Source organism: Triturus cristatus, chromosome 11 (genome assembly GCF_964204655.1).
Source record: "Triturus cristatus chromosome 11, aTriCri1.1, whole genome shotgun sequence".
NCBI classification, from domain to species: domain Eukaryota; kingdom Metazoa; phylum Chordata; class Amphibia; order Caudata; family Salamandridae; genus Triturus; species Triturus cristatus.
Genome location: NC_140594.1, coordinates 1,048,503,459 through 1,048,523,692, shown reverse-complemented (window position 1 = coordinate 1,048,523,692; position 20,234 = coordinate 1,048,503,459). Strand labels below are relative to the sequence as shown.

The window sequence follows — 20,234 nt, the reverse complement described above, 5'->3', positions numbered from 1 at the left end:
ATCAAAGTCTTTAGGAAAGCCCAGCATGCAATTTAAGTAAAGTCCCGCCCTGAGTGGGTGTTTGCATAGTGCACGGTGCATGCTGGTACTTGGCGTTCATACCCTCAGTGGGTTCCATAGCTTCTTTGGCAGCTTGTATAGATACTCTTAGTAGAGCTCCGGATTAGGCGCTGGTCTGTTTGAGCCTTAGCAACATTGCCGCATCGGTGAGGAATCGTTCCCACCACAGCCTCATTAATTTCCAGATGGTGCGCTCCAGCGCGGCAGGGCTGCCGCGTGTAAAATGTTCCCACAAATTGCCCAAGCATATCTGGACGCACTGAATGCTGCTACAAACCAGGGTTTATTAATTTCATCACGGCGACCAGCAGTCATGTTCCGGTATTTAAAATCTCAGTGCCGACGCGTTTCGAGGTATGTAACCTCTTCTTCATGGACGGCTGCATCAAAGTCTTTAGGAAAGCCCAGCATGCAACTTAAGTAAAGTCCCGCCCTGAGTGGGTGTTTGCATAGTGCACGGTGCATGCTGGTACTTGGCGTTCATACCCTCAGTGGGTTCCATAGCTTCTTTGGCAGCTTGTATAGATACTCTTAGTAGAGCTCCGGATTAGGCGCTGGTCTGTTTGAGCCTTAGCAACATAGCTGCATCGGTGAGGAATCGTTCCCACCACAGCCTCATTAATTTCCAGATGGTGCGCTCCAGCGCGGCAGGGCTGCCGCGTGTAAAATGTTCCCACAAATTGCCCAAGCATATCTGGACGCACTCAATGCTGCTACAAACCAGGGTTTATTAATTTCATCACGGCGACCAGCAGTCATGTTCCGGTATTTAAAATCTCAGTGCCGACGCGTTTCGAGGTATGTAACCTCTTCTTCATGGGCGGCTGCATCAAAGTCTTTAGGAAAGCCCAGCATGCAATTTAAGTAAAGTCCCGCCTTGAGTGGGTGTTTGCATAGTGCACGGTGCATGCTGGTACTTGGCGTTCATACCCTCAGTGGGTTCCATAGCTTCTTTGGCAGCTTGTATAGATACTCTTAGTAGAGCTCCGGATTAGGCGCTGGTCTGTTTGAGCCTTAGCAACATTGCCGCATCGGTGAGGAATCGTTCCCACCACAGCCTCATTAATTTCCAGATGGTGCGCTCCAGCGCGGCAGGGCTGCCGCGTGTAAAATGTTCCCACAAATTGCCCAAGCATATCTGGACGCACTCAATGCTGCTACAAACCAGGGTTTATTAATTTCATCACGGCGACCAGCAGTCATGTTCCGGTATTTAAAATCTCAGTGCCGACGCGTTTCGAGGTATGTAACCTCTTCTTCATGGGCGGCTGCATCAAAGTCTTTAGGAAAGCCCAGCATGCAATTTAAGTAAAGTCCCGCCCTGAGTGGGTGTTTGCATAGTGCACGGTGCATGCTGGTACTTGGCGTTCATACCCTCAGTGGGTTCCATAGCTTCTTTGGCAGCTTGTATAGATACTCTTAGTAGAGCTCCGGATTAGGCGCTGGTCTGTTTGAGCCTTAGCAACATTGCCGCATCGGTGAGGAATCGTTCCCACCACAGCCTCATTAATTTCCAGATGGTGCGCTCCAGCGCGGCAGGGCTGCCGCGTGTAAAATGTTCCCACAAATTGCCCAAGCATATCTGGACGCACTCAATGCTGCTACAAACCAGGGTTTATTAATTTCATCACGGCGACCAGAAGTCATGTTCCGGTATTTAAAATCTCAGTGCCGACGCGTTTCGAGGTATGTAACCTCTTCTTCATGGGCGGCTGCATCAAAGTCTTTAGGAAAGCCCAGCATGCAATTTAAGTAAAGTCCCGCCCTGAGTGGGTGTTTGCATAGTGCACGGTGCATGCTGGTACTTGGCGTTCATACCCTCAGTGGGTTCCATAGCTTCTTTGGCAGCTTGTATAGATACTCTTAGTAGAGCTCCGGATTAGGCGCTGGTCTGTTTGAGCCTTAGCAACATTGCCGCATCGGTGAGGAATCGTTCCCACCACAGCCTCATTAATTTCCAGATGGTGAGCTCCAGCGCGGCAGGGCTGCCGCGTGTAAAATGTTCCCACAAATTGCCCAAGCATATCTGGACGCACTCAATGCTGCTACAAACCAGGGTTTATTAATTTCATCACGGTGACCAGCAGTCATGTTCCGGTATTTAAAATCTCAGTGCCGACGCGTTTCGAGGTATGTAACCTCTTCTTCATGGGCGGCTGCATCAAAGTCTTTAGGAAAGCCCAGCATGCAATTTAAGTAAAGTCCCGCCCTGAGTGGGTGTTTGCATAGTGCACGGTGCATGCTGGTACTTGACGTTCATACCCTCAGTGGGTTCCATAGCTTCTTTGGCAGCTTGTATAGATACTCTTAGTAGAGCTCCGGATTAGGCGCTGGTCTGTTTGAGCCTTAGCAACATTGCTGCATCGGTGAGGAATCGTTCCCACCACAGCCTCATTAATTTCCAGATGGTGCGCTCCAGCGCGGCAGGGCGGCCGCGTGTAAAATGTTCCCACAAATTGCCCAAGCATATCTGGACGCACTCAATGCTGCTACAAACCAGGGTTTATTAATTTCATCACGGCGACCAGCAGTCATGTTCCGGTATTTAAAATCTCAGTGCCGACGCGTTTCGAGGTATGTAACCTCTTCTTCATGGGCGGCTGCATCAAAGTCTTTAGGAAAGCCCAGCATGCAATTTAAGTAAAGTCCCGCCCTGAGTGGGTTGGGTGTTTGCATAGTGCACGGTGCATGCTGGTACTTGGCGTTCATACCCTCAGTGGGTTCCATAGCTTCTTTGGCAGCTTGTATAGATACTCTTAGTAGAGCTCCGGATTAGGCGCAGGTCTGTTTGAGCCTTAGCAACATTGCCGCATCGGTGAGGAATCGTTCCCACCACAGCCTCATTAATTTCCAGATGGTGCGCTCCAGCGCGGCAGGGCTGCCGCGTGTAAAATGTTCCCACAAATTGCCCAAGCATATCTGGACGCACTCAATGCTGCTACAAACCAGGGTTTATTAATTTCATCACGGCGACCAGCAGTCATGTTCCGGTATTTAAAATCTCAGTGCCGACGCGTTTCGAGGTATGTAACCTCTTCTTCATGGGCGGCTGCATCAAAGTCTTTAGGAAAGCCCAGCATGCAATTTAAGTAAAGTCCCGCCCTGACTGGGTGTTTGCATAGTGCACGGTGCATGCTGGTACTTGGCGTTCATACCCTCAGTGGGTTCCATAGCTTCTTTGGCAGCTTGTATAGATACTCTTAGTAGAGCTCCGGATTAGGCGCTGGTCTGTTTGAGCCTTAGCAACATTGCCGCATCGGTGAGGAATCGTTCCCACCACAGCCTCATTAATTTCCAGATGGTGCGCTCCAGCGCGGCAGGGCTGCCGCGTGTAAAATGTTCCCACAAATTGCCCAAGCATATCTGGACGCACTCAATGCTGCTACAAACCAGGGTTTATTAATTTCATCACGGCGACCAGCAGTCATGTTCTGGTATTTAAAATCTCAGTGCCGACGCGTTTCGAGGTATGTAACCTCTTCTTCATGGGCGGCTGCATCAAAGTCTTTAGGAAAGCCCAGCATGCAATTTAAGTAAAGTCCCGCCCTGAGTGGGTGTTTGCATAGTGCACGGTGCATGCTGGTACTTGGCGTTCATACCCTCAGTGGGTTCCATAGCTTCTTTGGCAGCTTGTATAGATACTCTTAGTAGAGCTCCGGATTAGTCGCTGGTCTGTTTGAGCCTTAGCAACATTGCCGCATCGGTGAGGAATTGTTCCCACCACAGCCTCATTAATTTCCAGATGGTGCGCTCCAGCGCGGCAGGGCTGCCGCGTGTAAAATGTTCCCACAAATTGCCCAAGCATATCTGGACGCACTCAATGCTGCTACAAACCAGGGTTTATTAATTTCATCACGGCGACCAGCAGTCATGTTCCGGTATTTAAAATCTCAGTGCCGACGCGTTTAGAGGTATGTAACCTCTTCTTCTTGGGCGGCTGCATCAAAGTCTTTAGGAAAGCCCAGCATGCAATTTAAGTAAAGTCCCGCCCTGAGTGGGTGTTTGCATAGTGCACGGTGCATGCTGGTACTTGGCGTTCATACCCTCAGTGGGTTCCATAGCTTCTTTGGCAGCTTGTATAGATACTCTTAGTAGAGCTCCGGATTAGGCGCTGGTCTGTTTGAGCCTTAGCAACATTGCCGCATCGGTGAGGAATCGTTCCCACCACAGCCTCATTAATTTCCAGATGGTGCGCTCCAGCGCGGCAGGGCTGCCGCGTGTAAAATGTTCCCACAAATTGCCCAAGCATATCTGGACGCACTCAATGCTGCTACAAACCAGGGTTTATTAATTTCATCACGGCGACCAGCAGTCATGTTCCGGTATTTAAAATCTCAGTGCCGACGCGTTTCGAGGTATGTAACCTCTTCTTCATGGGCGGCTGCATCAAAGTCTTTAGGAAAGCCCAGCATGCAATTTAAGTAAAGTCCCGCCCTGAGTGGGTGTTTGCATAGTGCACGGTGCATGCTGGTACTTGGCGTTCATACCCTCAGTGGGTTCCATAGCTTCTTTGGCAGCTTGTATAGATACTCTTAGTAGAGCTCCGGATTAGTCGCTGGTCTGTTTGATCCTTAGCAACATTGCCGCATCGGTGAGGAATTGTTCCCACCACAGCCTCATTAATTTCCAGATGGTGCGCTCCAGCGCGGCAGGGCTGCCGCGTGTAAAATGTTCCCACAAATTGCCCAAGCATATCTGGACGCACTCAATGCTGCTACAAACCAGGGTTTATTAATTTCATCACGGCGACCAGCAGTCATGTTCCGGTATTTAAAATCTCAGTGCCGACGCGTTTAGAGGTATGTAACCTCTTCTTCATGGGCGGCTGCATCAAAGTCTTTAGGAAAGCCCAGCATGCAATTTAAGTAAAGTCCCGCCCTGAGTGGGTGTTTGCATAGTGCACGGTGCATGCTGGTACTTGGCGTTCATACCCTCGGTGGGTTCCATAGCTTCTTTGGCAGTTTGTATAGATACTCTTAGTAGAGCTCCGGATTAGGCGCTGGTCTGTTTGAGCCTTAGCAACATTGCCGCATCGGTGAGGAATCGTTCCCACCACAGCCTCATTAATTTCCAGATGGTGCGCGCCAGCGCGGCAGGGCTGCCGCGTGTAAAATGTTCCCACAAATTGCCCAAGCATATCTGGACGCACTCAATGCTGCTACAAACCAGGGTTTATTAATTTCATCACGGCGACCAGCAGTCATGTTCCGGTATTTAAAATCTCAGTGCCGACGCGTTTCGAGGTATGTAACCTCTTCTTCATGGGCGGCTGCATCAAAGTCTTTAGGAAAGCCCAGCATGCAATTTAAGTAAAGTCCCGCCCTGAGTGGGTGTTTGCATAGTGCACGGTGCATGCTGGTACTTGGCGTTCATACCCTCAGTGGGTTCCATAGCTTCTTTGGCAGCTTGTATAGATACTCAGGGCGGGACTTTACTTAAATTGCATGCTGGGCTTTCCTAAAGACTTTGATGCAGCCGCCCATGAAGAAGAGGTTACATACCTCGAAACGCGTCCGCACTGAGATTTTAAATACCGGAACATGACTGCTGGTCGCCGTGATGAAATTAATAAACCCTGGTTTGTAGCAGCATTGAGTGCGTCCAGATATGCTTGGGCAATTTGTGGGAACATATATATATATATATATATTATCTACTGGCGGTCGCCAGTAGATAGTTATAGTTAGGACCGTGTTTCCATAGGAAATCCGCAACATTCTATTTGGAATAACTGTGGCGCCGGTTGACGAATCCTCGCAAAATTTTCAAAATAGGTGGGGCGCTCCGCTCCGCTCCTACCCTGAAAGTCTCGGGGGGATTCGTCAAGCGGGGGCTGATAAAAAATGGGGGTCCCAAAACGCGTTTCCCCATGCAATTTTCCATAGGGACCTTTAGTCCAAGGTACAGCCCGAACGGCTGAACAGAATTACTTGAAATTTGGCAGAGAGGTAGTCCTCAGCTCAGGGAAGTGCCTTTTGTAGGTCTGGTGTCAATCTGTTCAGTAATTCCTGAGAAAATCAAAAGTAAAATCATATATATGTGGGCGGAGCCTAACCACACATCTCATCCTGAGATCTGATTGGCTGTCAGCACTTCATCCAAGAAGTGTTGGCAGCCATCTTGGGACCAATATACATGATAGCATCTCATTAAAAAGCATTGCAGTTAATAGAAGGTTTTAAGACTTTCGTTACATTAGAAATCATTTGTTGATGGTACCATACTCATTTTAGGAATTGTGGTATGTTCTAAGGTGATTTCACCATGTGAAAAAGCCTTCTGCTGGGATATCATGATTGAGAGAAAAATATTTTCTCATGCTTTTCCCACAGAGGTTTGGAAGGTGATCTATAAGCTAAACTGAGAGCTTATTTTCTGTAAATTCACATTATCTTTCTCAGTCATGTGAGAATGAAGTCTGACATTCTCAGTAAAACATGTACATCCAACAAGGGCAGAGACTGTCAGTTGATTCATTTGTGTTCTACTGCAGCTTCCCAGAGTGTTCCAAAGAACAACTAGAGCGCTAACAGTCCTACTTATGATAAACGTGTGGCACACCTGAAGCCATCTTGCTTGGATTAAAGTGGTAACTCTTAAAACATTTAATTTAAAAAGGAACAAAATGAGGGGGTTCATTTTTCCATAACAAGTATGATTAGTGCTGCAGAAAGAAAAACTAGGGCACATTTTGACTTCTGAAATCCTCTTTTATTTCATTAAAAAATTCTGACATGCAGACTGAAACATGCACTTTCAATACCAGCAGCAGTTTTCCCTGGTGAGCAGTAGCTTTACTACAGTGATCTAATGAGCAAAAAGAGTGCTAACATTCTGAATTTATGGCAAATGTGTGACACATCTGAATGCCTTCTTGATGGAATCAAAGTAAAAAGCTGAAAGTATTTCCTACTGAGGAGACTGCAGTAAATGAGGAAATTAGGAAACTTCATAACAAATAAGTCTCCCAAGATGGCCACCAGAGACAAAAGAGCCCAAATGTAGCCCAAATATCACCCAGATGTAGCCCAAGTATAGCCCAATGACAGAATGTCCCAGAGTGTTCTTAAAAACAACTAGAGCGCTTACTGTCTTCATTATGACAAAAGTATGGCACACCTGAAGCCATCTTGATTGGAATAAACTGGTAACACTTAAAACATTTAATTTAAAAAGGAACACAATGAGGGGGTTCATTTTGCCATAGAAATTATGATTAATGCTGAAGAAAGAAAATGAGGGCACATTTTGAGTGACTTCTCAAATCCTCTTCTATTTCATTAAAAAATTCTGACATGCAGACTGAAACATGCACTTTTAATACCAGGAGCAGACTTCCATGGTGAACAGTAGTTTTACTACAGTGATCTAATGAGCAACTAGAGTGCTAACTTTCAGAATTTATGGCAAATGTGTGACATATCTGAATACCTTCATGATGGAATCAAAGTAAAAAACTGAAAGCATTTCCTACTGAGGAGACTGCAGTACATGAGGAAATTAGGAAACTTCATAACAAATAAATCTCCCAAGATGGCCACCGGAGACAAAAGAGCCCAAATGTAGCCCAAAATCACCCAGATGTAGCCCAAATATAGCCCAATGACAGAAGTGTGCAAAACACTTATTATTTTGTGTTTTTGCAGTGTTATATAGTGCAGACTTGTCAGGTATGGAGTGCTTTACATGAGCATTGGTTACATCACACAAGAACAAATTCATTTTGGTTGTAGACATGGGGAGACTAAGTGATTTGACCAGAATCACAGAATGTCGAGCTGAAGCAGAAACTCCAACCTGGTTCCCCAGTTGCAAAGTCTGCAGTTCTGGAAGTAACACCACATCCTCTCCCCTAAGTGCAACATTTAATCAAGTGGTCAACTGGATAAAAAAACATAAAGATAACAAATAATTTAAAAGTGCTTTGTCGCTATTTGAAAACTCAGAAAATATGTCCTTATTTTAGTCTTTTAGAGCACTAACCATACTTTTGATGCCAATAAGACCCTCTCATATATGTAATTTCTAAAGGAAATGCTCTAGGTATTACAGTTTTGATTACATCAAGATGACGTCAGGCGTTCCACACTTTTGTAATAAATATAGAATGTTAGCAATCTAGTTGTTCATTAGGATACTGTTGAGAGGCAGAGGCCAGGGGCACGGACTCTGAAAATTGAAGGCAGGTAGGAGGGTGCAAAGGCAACAATTTAACCACACTGAGCAGGCAGGAAGGGCCGTGGCAGCACAACAGACTATGGAGGGCAGTGGAAAGGGGGGCAGGGGCAACAAACCAACAATACAGGACTTGCAAGAGAGGCTGTGGCAATGTAATAGACCATTGTGGGCAGAAGGAAGAGGCAATGGTAGTACAACCATACATGCCAACAGACCCGATTCAGCCAGGAAACGTCCAATGTTTTTAAGCTCAAATGGGCTTTATTTGATCTGTCTCCTGTCTACAATCTCGTCTTTTTCAATGTAACTCAAAGGGGAAAATCAATACCCCAGTTTTTTTTCAAAATCTCCCTCTTACCAAGTTCAAAATGTTCGCAAGTATGGTACATTGGATCATGGAAGGAAATGGGGTAGGGACATGGACTTGGATAACAGAGGACAGGAGGGACATGGAGAGGTGCACCAAACTGACCCTGCAGGGCAGGCATCAGGGTTTGCAGCAGCACAATACACTACACAGGGCATGCGGGACGGGAATGCAGCACAACAATCCATAGAAAGCAAGAGGGAGGGGACAGGACCATGCACATAGACTACAGAGAACAGAGGGGCAAGAGGCAATGGTAGCTAGCTGACCATAATGGACAGACAGGAGAGAAAGCTGCAGCATAACAGACCATAAAGGGCAGGAGGGACGGATCAGGGGCATTACAATGGAACAGACAAGCCAGGAGGGAGAGAGTAGGGGTCTGCACATGTAAACAGAGGGCTGGGGGCAAGGGGGCAGGGCAGGAGCAGCAAGATAGCCATGGAGGTCAGGCAGGATGGGCACTAGAAGCAAGACACACCATGAAGAGCAACAGTGAGACTGTGATGGCATACACACAGACCATGGAGGGAAGGTGGGAGGGGGTCAGGGGCAGCTAACTGACCACACAGGGAAGGTGGGAGGGGCCATGGCAGCACAGAAGACCATGCATGGCAAGTGGGAGGGTTAGTGGCAGCACAATGGCTATGATGGGCAAGAAGGAGGGTGCAGGGGCATGCACAAAGGACGATGGAGGATAGAAGGGAGGGTCAGGACCTGTGCACAGACAAGAAAGTTCAGGGGAAGGGGCCTCACAACAGACCGCATGGGGCAGGCAGGAGGAGCAGTTGCAGCACAACAGACCAGGGAGGGCAGAAGGGTGTGGCAGTACAATGGACCATGTAGGACAGGAGGAAGAGGATAGGGGCATGGCATGTGGACAGGCAGGGTGGAGGTGGCAGGGACAGGTTACAGTCATCTGACAATGCTAGGCAGGTGGGAGGGGAGTGGCAGCTCAACAGAACACTCAGAGTAGATAGGAGTGGCAGGTCCATGGAACATGGTGGGCAAAAAGGATGGAGCAGGGGCATGCACAAAGACGTCGGAGGGCAGGGGGAAGGAGAATAGGGGCAGCAAGCTAAGCACAGAGTTTAAGCAGGAGGTCAATGATGGGGCATAGAATTGGGCAATGGAGGGCAGGAGGAGGGGACTGGTACATCATACTAAATTGAGGGCAGTGGCAGCACATCAGACCATGCATGGCAGGAGGGAGGAGGCTAGTCCATGGATTCACACAACAGAGGATAGGGAGGAGGGGGATGGGGCAGCAAGCTAACTGTTCAGAGAAGGCGGGTATTAGGAACTTTATTGTTTTTAAAACGTGTGTCTGTGCGAACTACTTAAAATATGAACAAGTATGCAGCATAATCTCACTTTTATTCAGGAAGAAGAGGACGTTTGTGACTGTGACTCCGGGCTCACTTGGCAGAAACACCCCCTGACCCTCCACCCCCTATCGCAAAATGTAATGCCCGTGAAAAGGGTAGGTGAACACAGTGTTATATAGAACATAGTCCTGAGAGCACGATTGCAAATGAAAACTAGATATAGTGTATGGTATAAACTATGCACCAAAAAGTGTGATATAAGATGAACCGGGCGTGAAATATAATATGCAATACATTGTGCGCAATGACAGATTCATTGGAGAGCGCGAGATAGCACAGGCACTAGCGCGTGCTATGCGATGTGCGCCTTGGAGTGTAATATGCACAGGGCAGTGTTGTGTAACCTAACTAGTCTCTAAAGTTGTAATATAAAATATGTGCTGGGGAGTGTAACGTTGCATATGCACTGTGACAAAGATATGGATCCCAGATTGTAATATGTATGGCATAGCACTGTGCGTTATAACATAGGCATCGAGGAAGGCACGTTAGATGGGACAATATAACACGTGCGAAGACAAGTGTGGCATGGCATATTCACGGGGTGGTGTTACAGTGCACATGGGCTAGAGAGTGTCATAGCATATGCACTAGCTGGTGGAATACAACACAGAGGTGTGTGGCACTCGGCAGGCAATGGTGGGTGTAACACAGCATTGGGCTCTGCCAGGAGCGCGCTGTGACTCTCAAGTGATGTTCGTCCCCTTTCCAGAGAGTAAAATAAAAAGTATTACACATCCGGCAGTGGATGTGTGTTTTATTAACCGTGAGGGGGGTTTCTTACATAGTTTTGGTCGAATTTTTGTCGAATCCCCTTTGAATGGCTTGGTGTGCATGTGTATTAAAAGTGCCCGTCAATAGCTACCCATGTTTGTATGAATAAACGACAAGGGTGTCTACCGGGATTAGGCACGGTAGGGCATCAGACATGTCAGAGCTTCACTAGTGGTGTAAATACTTTCCACGTGGATTCATTGTATGCATAGTCGCCTTATAATGAATATCACTCAAATCGTCATGGTGATAGGTACGTACGGTTTGTCCAGCATGTCCTAGGTGTGTCTATAAATATATATTTTTTTAAATAATAAAAAACAGTGGCCGGCCCTGGGGATTGGGGTAAAAAAATATAATTAGGAGACAGGCCCTGGGGGATGGGGTCATCAGGGCCAATAAATTAGAATAAGAAGGAGAACCACACAGCCCCACTTCTTACAAAATTAAAATAAATAAAAGACTGGCATCGTGCCGGAGGCCACGCCCCCTCCTTGCAGCACTCTGAAAACGCGCCCCCTGGCGAGTTGTAAGTTGGGGAATTAATTGCTCTTCAATACTGAGGGTCCCTGAGGGCCAACTAGCCCAACAGGCATCTCCAGTATGCGCCAGGGAGCTGCGCTGCAGACAGGTGTTGTGAGGCCAAGCCCCTTTTTACACCTCTCTGCAACGCAGCTCTGTGGCGCTTACTGGAGGTACCTAGTGGTCTAGTTTGACCCTAGGGACCCTTAGGATTCAAGGGGACTTAATCTCTCAACTTAGAACAGCCACAGGGCGCGTTTACACAGTGGTGAAGGGAGGGGACGGGGCCTGAGGTGACGTGTGCAAACACGCACTATGGCACGTTTTATATTGGGGATATAATTTCCCTTCAATACTGAGGGACCCTGGGGGCTAACTAGCCCACCAAGTGCTTCCAGTAAGCGCCACTGAGCTGCATTGCAGAGAGGTGGTCCAGGCTGTGCCACTTTTTACACCTCTCTGCAACGCAGCTCTGTGGCACTTACTGGAGGTACCTAGTGGGCTAGTTGGACCCTAGGGACCCTCAGGATTCAAATGAACTTAATCTCCCAACTAAAAACGGACACAGGGCGTGTTTACACAGTGGTGAAGGGAGGGGACGGGGCCTGAGTTAACGTGTGCAAAAACGCCCTGTGGCCTGTTTTAAGAGGTAGTTTTAATCCCCCTGCCCTATTATATACTAGGGGCTTACAGAGGAGGTCATGCTAATCACAGGGGGACCCCAACGCATAATGTTCCCTAGTGTATGTAGGTGTTTTCACTGTATTCTAAGTGTCGTTTAACATAGCACTGGCTCTAGGACTGGTTAGTCAGACTCAGTTACCACCAGTATCCGTCTGAAAAAGTTGAGGGTACAGGATGATTTTGCAGCAAGGATTCTTTCTGCTCTTCTTTTTGTTCTTTCTGCACGTTATCCTTCTTCCTGCACTTTTCTTCGTCTTTGAGGACTTCTGTTGCTTCTTTCTGCACTTCTTTTTTTTCTTTCTGTGCATTTTTTCTTCTTTCTTCACATGTCCTATCTCTGTAGGCATAGTTAGAAATTAGCATTTAAAAAACCTTTGAAATTCACAGAAAAAAACATAGGTTTCAGGCACGTTATAGTTAGGAATTAGCATTTAAAAAACCTCAGAAATTCACTGAAAAAACCATAGGTTTCAGGGGTGTTATAGTTAGCTGGACTTTTCACTTGTACAAAACCATTGAAATTCCCCCGTTATAGTTAGTTCAGCTAACTATAACTCGCGCGCCCGCAATGCACTGCTGATGACGTCACATATTACATTACTCATGACATGGTCAGTGACATCACTCATGACATCACTGATGACATCACTGATGACATCTCAAATGACATCACTGATGACATCATCCTTGTGATAGAGTGGCAGACCTCCTCTCACCCTAATATAACCTTTGATACACACATTCAAAAATAGAGACTAACATTTTCAAAACAATGGACATACCAATACCAGTTACAACAACCTCTTCAGTAATTCTAAGATCCACATACACATCCACTCATTCACCAACAGTCCTATACAGTCACTCATACATGTACTCACTCATCATATGTACTCATACACCTATACATCCTGTTACACAATGCCACTCATCCATAGAGTTACTCACACACATAGTCACTCATGCTAATAAAGAATCAAACATACATTTACTTGCATATACAGTTATACACACACCACCACACTTACTTCTACGGAAACTTACACATACTTAGTCTTTTAAACAATCACTTATAGAAACACATACTTATTCATACAGGAACTCTTTCAATCTCTCACTCTCACATATACTCACTTATATACACCAATAGTCACATATACTAGTTTAAAACATATGTAGTTACTCATAAAGACACTATTGAGACAGTCATTCACTCACTAACACACCCATACACACACTCATCCACCCATACAGTCCTGCACACATGCTGTCTTCAACACATACAAACAGTGAGTCACTCATTCATGCACCTATGCACTATGTAATACCCCCCACCGAACCATGCAGACACTCAGACTGATACTCAAAAAACCAACTAATAACCTATATAGACACCCATGTAGCTACTCACCAACCCATGCAGCCACTTATACACAAAGTGAGAGACTGATACAGATATTTACATATTTAAACATTACTCACTAAGCCATGTATTCACTATGATACACTTAATCAGTCAGTTACACAATCAATTTTTCAAAAACAAATCATCCATTTAAACACTTATATACCCATTTATTCTTCCATCGACCTTGAGATATACATATATAAAACATATTTAATTTTCAGAAAAACAGATATTCACTGGATGATGTAATCAGTGATGTCATCAGTGATGTCATTTGAGATGTCATCAGTGATGTCATGAGTGATGTCACTGACCATGTCATGAGTGATGTAATATGTGACGTCATCAGCAGTGCATTGCGGGCGCGCAAGTTATAGTTAGCTGAACTAACTATAACGGGGGAATTTCAATGGTTTTGTACAAGTGAAAAGTCCAGCTAACTATAACACCCCTGAAACCTATGGTTTTTTCAGTGAATTTCTGAGGTTTTTTAAATGCTAATTCCTAACTATAACGTGCCTGAAACCTATGTTTTTTTCTGTGAATATATATATATATATTTATATATATATATATATATATATATATATAAAGTAGCAAAATATAATATTGAAAATTGTAAAACGTTCTGTAAATGTAAAGGAAAGTGATATTGGAGGCTAAAAATGTATTAATTTGGTGTCCTCAGGTTGATTAGTGGGAGCAGTGCAAATGCAATTAAATTTAGCATTTTTATCATTTGTCTATTTGTTTGAGGAATGCTTGTTTCTGTATTTGTATGTATTGTTTTGAGATTCAAATGACCACAGTTGCTTAAGCTGGGGTCCCAGCATCCGTTAATGACTCAGAAGGGTCCCCCGATTCCAGTAATGATTAAGCGGGGGTCCACACAAGTCAAAAGGTTAAGAACCGTTGGGTGAGAATATAACTGGCTAACCTGGTGTGGAATTGTGTACAGTGTTAAGTAACATATATTTGTTTTTGGCAGAAATATACAGACTTGGTAGCCTGGTGGTCTCCTTGTGTTATGATTACCACTTGCTTCTGTATCTGTGACTTAATGATGATGTTCTGTAAGAGGAAAACCGATATCTGACTTCTAGTGCTGCAGATGTCACAGCATTGTAGGGCTCTGACACTTGTTCTGCTCTTTTCATGTCCAAGCCTAACTGTGCATGATTACTTTTTTCTTTTAATAAACTTCCTAATTTATATCACAGGACCATGGTCGTTGCAAGGCTATCGTGCATTTCGCTCTCAATGATTCAATTTCTAGTATGGGACTGGGCTGCGTGCCGGCACCCCCAGGTAAGAACCTCTAATCACATGCCCATCAGATGGTAACTAAACCACAACTAAATCCTGGCGCCCTCTGCCTTTCCTGTAGATTCAGAACCTGACTAATTGCATAATAATAAAATATGGGTGTGAAACGTGTCTTCCTTGGAAAATGCAATCTTTCCAAAGTTCTTGACTTTTGCAGTTTATGATGTATGAAAAGTGTGCCAAGCCTGTTGTTGATTGTGCAGTGTTTTTCTGTGCATTACAAGATCATTTCTCTGCATACCGAGATGATTTTCCTTCTAATTGAATTGAGTTGTGTTGGCAAATGTATACAGACTATTTCTCTGCAGGTCTGCATATTGCAGAGTTTTTTCTATTCCTGTGCAGAAAGGCAACGCAAGCCCTTAAGTCAGATTTACCATGCCACGCAGAGGAACCATGCTCTGTATGGCATAGTAAGTCTGGAGTAATGCAAGGCTAAGCAAGTCGCTGCATTGCATGGGTTTTGGCGCATTCCCAGATTTACTAAGACTACTAAACTTAGGAATGTGTCAAAATGCCATGCCTTCCCAGGCGAGGCGTAACAAGAAGTATGTTTATTTCTCCTCGTCATCCATCTTTCTACATGTGCCTCATTCTGCAGCACACGTAAAGAGAGGAAAATGCCTCTGATGTTTGGTTTTGTGCAGGAAGATATCTCTTCCTGCACAAAAATACTCCTGCCTGTAACACAGACACCCTTGCACCATGGTGTGACAGCACAGAGAGAGCAGGAGTGCTCCATGTGTTAGTAATTAAGGCTCATTCCTGTTCTCTCCATTTGATGCAGCGTGGTGCTGAATGTTGAAAAATCTGTCCCTAAGGATCTGGTGAACATAGTGTATGTGGCACTGCAAAGTATGCAATTTGCAAAATCACAGACTTTGCTACCACAAAAAATGCAAGCTGCAATGTACAAAGAATGCATTGCTAACCGGAAGCTAATTTCTGACTTGCAAAATACCTTTGTCACTCATTCCCAGTTTGTTGGAGGGAAGGACGTCAAGGCGGCATCCGCCTGCTTCTACTGAACTGCAATGGAAGGCATCAAATAGTCCGCGACCACAATTGTGGTTGTAAACCATTATTCCTATACATTCCTTTAATAGGAAATGTTTCCTGGACCCCACTGTCAGATGCAAATAACAGCAAGACAATTGCATGGTACATTTATGAGATCGTTTCAGCATTGCTTTCCCTTTTTTTGTTTGCTTCACCTTATTTGATAGTTTGTTTACTGGGAGCTTTGGCATCCTCCCAAGCCCAGTAGCATGCAAATAAATTTGATTCACACAGAGCCCTGGATTGTATGTCTTTATTTCTCTGTATACAATGAACACTGATTACGTCATAACTGTTAAAAACCACACCTTAACACCTTCCAGCAAGGTACGTAATTCCTCTATTGAGTCTACCCAGAACCACATGGGTCCTAGCACACATAGTACCACAACACTACATCTCCCCCCTTGATAAATAAAAAGTGCAAACAACTGTTACATTACATTTCTTCAATAACTCATCAAGGCGCTCAAGCTAGTCGGCCAGTTCGAAGGGCATGAAGTGGTTGAGATGCACTCTGTTCGTGCACCGAAGGTACATGTTCTGATGCTTGATCTGGACTGTCAGGTGGGGTCACCTCATTCATAAAATTGTAGGAGCTGACGATCGTAGAGAGTGGTGCTTAAAGTGAGACGAGTCCCATGTCATGGACTGTCCTGGACGATGGTCCGTCACCATTTGTCTTTTGCATGTCACAATCCTCAGAGGATCGACAGCAAACATAGTGTCTGTTTTCCGCTTTCATTTCTGCTTGACCAGGACCAAGTCACCTTTATCAAAGACTGTCTCCTGGGCTCATCGACGCCGATTGGTGTATGTCTTCCTTTTGCACTTTCGAGAAGTGTCTGTGACACAAACCTTATCAGTATTCGAGGATCTGTCTACTGTCCATTGTGGCAGCTTGGTTCTGATGGCTCTCCCAAATAGCAAGGTGGTCGGACTTTCACCAGTTGTGGAGTGAAGAGTTGAACAATAAGCATGGAGGACTTGTTACAGGGCTTGGTTTACCTCAGTCCTCTCCATTGATGCTTGTTGAATTATCCTTTTGAGGGTACCAATGAATCGTTCCACAACACCATTTCCTTGAGGCCACAGATGTGTACTCTTTTGATGCTTGACATTTAGTCTGATTAGAAACTCCTTGAATTATTTGCTACTGAATGGCAGACCATTGTCAGATTTGAGAGTTGTGCGGATACCCCACGCTGCAAAAATGTTATCCAGCCGCTCTATGACCTTGTCATGAGTTATTGATGACAACTCCTCTACTAAAGGAAATTGTGAATACTCATCAATGACTACCATTAGATGATGTCTGTTTCCCAGGGGCCCAAAGAAATTAACTGTGACTATTTCCCATGCCTGTGCAGGAAGGTCAGATATTGCCTGTGGATGTTGTGTCAATTTGGGGTAATGAAGGTTGCAAAGATGGCACTCTTTTAGTTCTCTCTCAACTCGCTCATCTAAGCACGGGAGCCACATTCGGTCTCTGAGGGCTCTTTTGGCAGCGATAAAGCCACGATGTCCTTCATATGCTAGTTCAATGACCTTTGGTCTGAGGTTCTCAGGCTTGACAATTCTTGAGCCTCTCAATACAATCACTTCCTTGTTCACGGACAGTTCATCCTGTACATTTTTGAATTTTTGAAATTCAGCATCGTCAGCAAAAGGTTGAACACGGTTCATCCACGATTGAATTGAAATGATGTCTTTGTGAATAAGCATGTTCTTATCAGCATTAGTAGCAGCAATAATCTGTTCAATGGATAGGGCTGCAGGCATACTGGACTTCACAATGAAGTTGATGTTCTCCTCAGCTGTTTTGGATGTCGAACTGTGACGATGTAGCGGTACGTGTGAAAAATAATCAGCAGGGTTCTGGTCTTTAGCGGCTTGTGTACAATTGCAGAGTCATTCTCTTGCAGTCACAATCCCCACCTCTCAATCCAAGAGGGCATCTTGGCTTTTGGATTTCCAAAAATGGTGAGCAGCGCTTGGTGGTCCGTTATGATATTGAAACATTTTCCATATAGAAACACATGAAAATGTTTGCAGGCCTACACTACAGCCAGACTCTCCTTCCCCTGCTGAGAATAGGCACATTCTGTGTCAGTCAGGCTGCAACTGGTATAGGCCACAGTGTGTCTCTGAGCATTTGGCTGACTGTTATGTTGAGCAAGGAGTGCCCTCAGCCCTACCGGGCTCGCATCTACTGTGATCTCAGTCTGTAATTTGGGATCAAAATAGGCCATTTTGGTCGCATTCTCAGTTGCATGTTTTATTCTTTTGAGGCTTCGATCACATTCAGCAGACCATTGGAATGGGACATTCTGTTTTGTCAATTCTCACAATGGAGTACTCATTGTAGTAAAATAACCTTGAGCAATAAGTGGCCATGTCTAAGAAGGATTGCAGCATTGTGACATCTTGTGGAGGGGCAAGTAGCTGACAGTGCTTTCACTTTATCATGGTCAGGAATCATTCCCCCATCAGAAATCATGTGTCCAAAGAATTTAAGTCTGGTCTTGTGAAACTGACACTTTGCTGCGTTCAAAGGGAGACCTACATCAGTAAGTAACTGGCACACTTGTGTAAGAGCCTTGGCATGCTCCTTTTGCGTTGCTCCAAATACCACCAGTATGTCATTACTGTAATTAAAAGCATTTGTGACAGGTTGAATTGTTTGATGTATAATCCTGAAATTTTTCGGCAGTTGATGACAATCCAAAACTCATCCTTTTGTATCTGAACAAAAGCAAATGAGTCAAAAAAGTAGTGATGTACCTGCAGTTTTCTTCCAACTCTCAAGTTAATATTATCCTTTGTTCAGGTCAAGGCGGGAGAAGACTTTGCCACTCTTCAGTTACATAATCATGTCTGCTATGTGTGGACTAGGATGTCTTTCTCTCTCGATTGCTTTGTTGGGCTGGCGCATATCAACACAGATTTGCACTGCACCTTCACTGTCCTTTTATGACCCACCACTATGGCCGAAACCCATGGTGTAGGACAAGTGCAGCACTCAATGATGTCCGGCTTTAACATTGTTTCTAGTTTTTATATCAATAGCTTCTTGCAATTGGAAAGTGGCACTGTGGTGCCGTTGGACAACATGGTGAACTTCCTCATTGATGTGGAGTCACACTTTCATTGTCTTGAGCCTGACTAGGCTGTGAAATAACAATGGGAACTGATTCACAGCGACAGACTGAGATTGGGGGTTGTAATTGAGAGATATCAGCCCCATGTCAGCAGTGTTGGCAAAACTGAGTAGGCAGGCACTGGACGAAGCTCCTTGAAGAATGTGAATTGACGCTTTCACTGATACTGCTTTACATCTCAATGTCGCTGTGAATGACCCTTGACATGGTTTATAAGCAACCCATGTGTATACGTTTGTGTTTGACAGTGTGGCACTGGAGAAAGGATGTTGAACTTTTTAACTGGCATGATGTTAATCGACGCACCACTGTCTATAATAAAGGATATCGGCAACCGTTTACCTTTATTGTAATCTTGGGGCAATGTCCAAATCAATTATGTTGTTTGTTTGGTAGTTCGCCTTTATCGTTTGTTCTTCTTTGCAAGCTGCCAAACCTACATGTGCCTGTCGTTCCTTGGGCGAAGCCATCAGTGCTCAACCATCTCCTTCACTGGTGCTCAATAATGATGTTGATGAGCCTTTGTAGAATGAAATTGACAGTGTTTCTGGAACTTTCTGGCATCCATTTTCTCTTCACGTAGTTAGTTTCTCTTTCGTTTAGCGAACCATTATGAAGTGCTTTTCCTTACTGCAGCCTTTGCACGCCTGTGCTATGGCTGGACATTTCCCTTCATGTGGAAATGAAAGCCCATATCCGAAACAACTTTTTCTTCTTTGGAAACGTCAACTTGCATGCATCTACTACGTGCTTGTGCTTGTTTTTCACGATCAACACCGATTAATTTTTCTCTGTTCCAGCTTCCTTATCAGCGATTTGTTGATCTGCTCTTTCCTCTGTACTTGTAGCCATTAGTACTTTCTCTAAGCAAAGCGTATCTCTCAACATGCGTCTTTTGAAAGAGTCTGAAAGACAGCCATCGATGACTCCGAGATGTGAGGCTTCTTCATCTTTAAATTCACTACATTTTCAGTGTATGATAAGCACATCAAGTCTTGCAACAAATTCATCCATCATTTTACCAGGTTGCTATTGTGCTTGATTGAAAATGTACCTTTCATAGTCCACATTCTGCATTGGATTGAACTTGCTTCTAACGCTTCCTTGGTTTGACGGTCCGATACCGCATCAGCCTGCAACATTTTCTTCAGCACTTCTTTTACTCAATCACCAGCAAGATTCTGAAAATACTTAATGGTGTTCTTTTCATCTACTTCTTCCAGGGCATTTATGAAGTCATTGAACGTCTCGATCCATGCAGTCCACCTGGCACCAATATTCTGTTTCTTGGCGGTGTCGAATGGCGG

General features: G+C 44.9%; 1 protein-coding gene across 2 annotated transcripts in view; it reads left to right on the top strand.

The window, feature by feature from the left end:
* Window positions 1–20,234, top strand: part of LOC146785927 (uncharacterized) — a 671,075-nt gene that overhangs the window by 588,607 nt on the left and 62,234 nt on the right. For both annotated transcript variants that reach the window (XM_085635325.1, XM_085635326.1), the window contains one exon: window positions 14,602–14,689. In XM_085635325.1, the coding sequence (XP_085491451.1) occupies window positions 14,602–14,689 (88 nt within the window). The remainder of the gene's footprint in view (window positions 1–14,601; window positions 14,690–20,234) is intronic.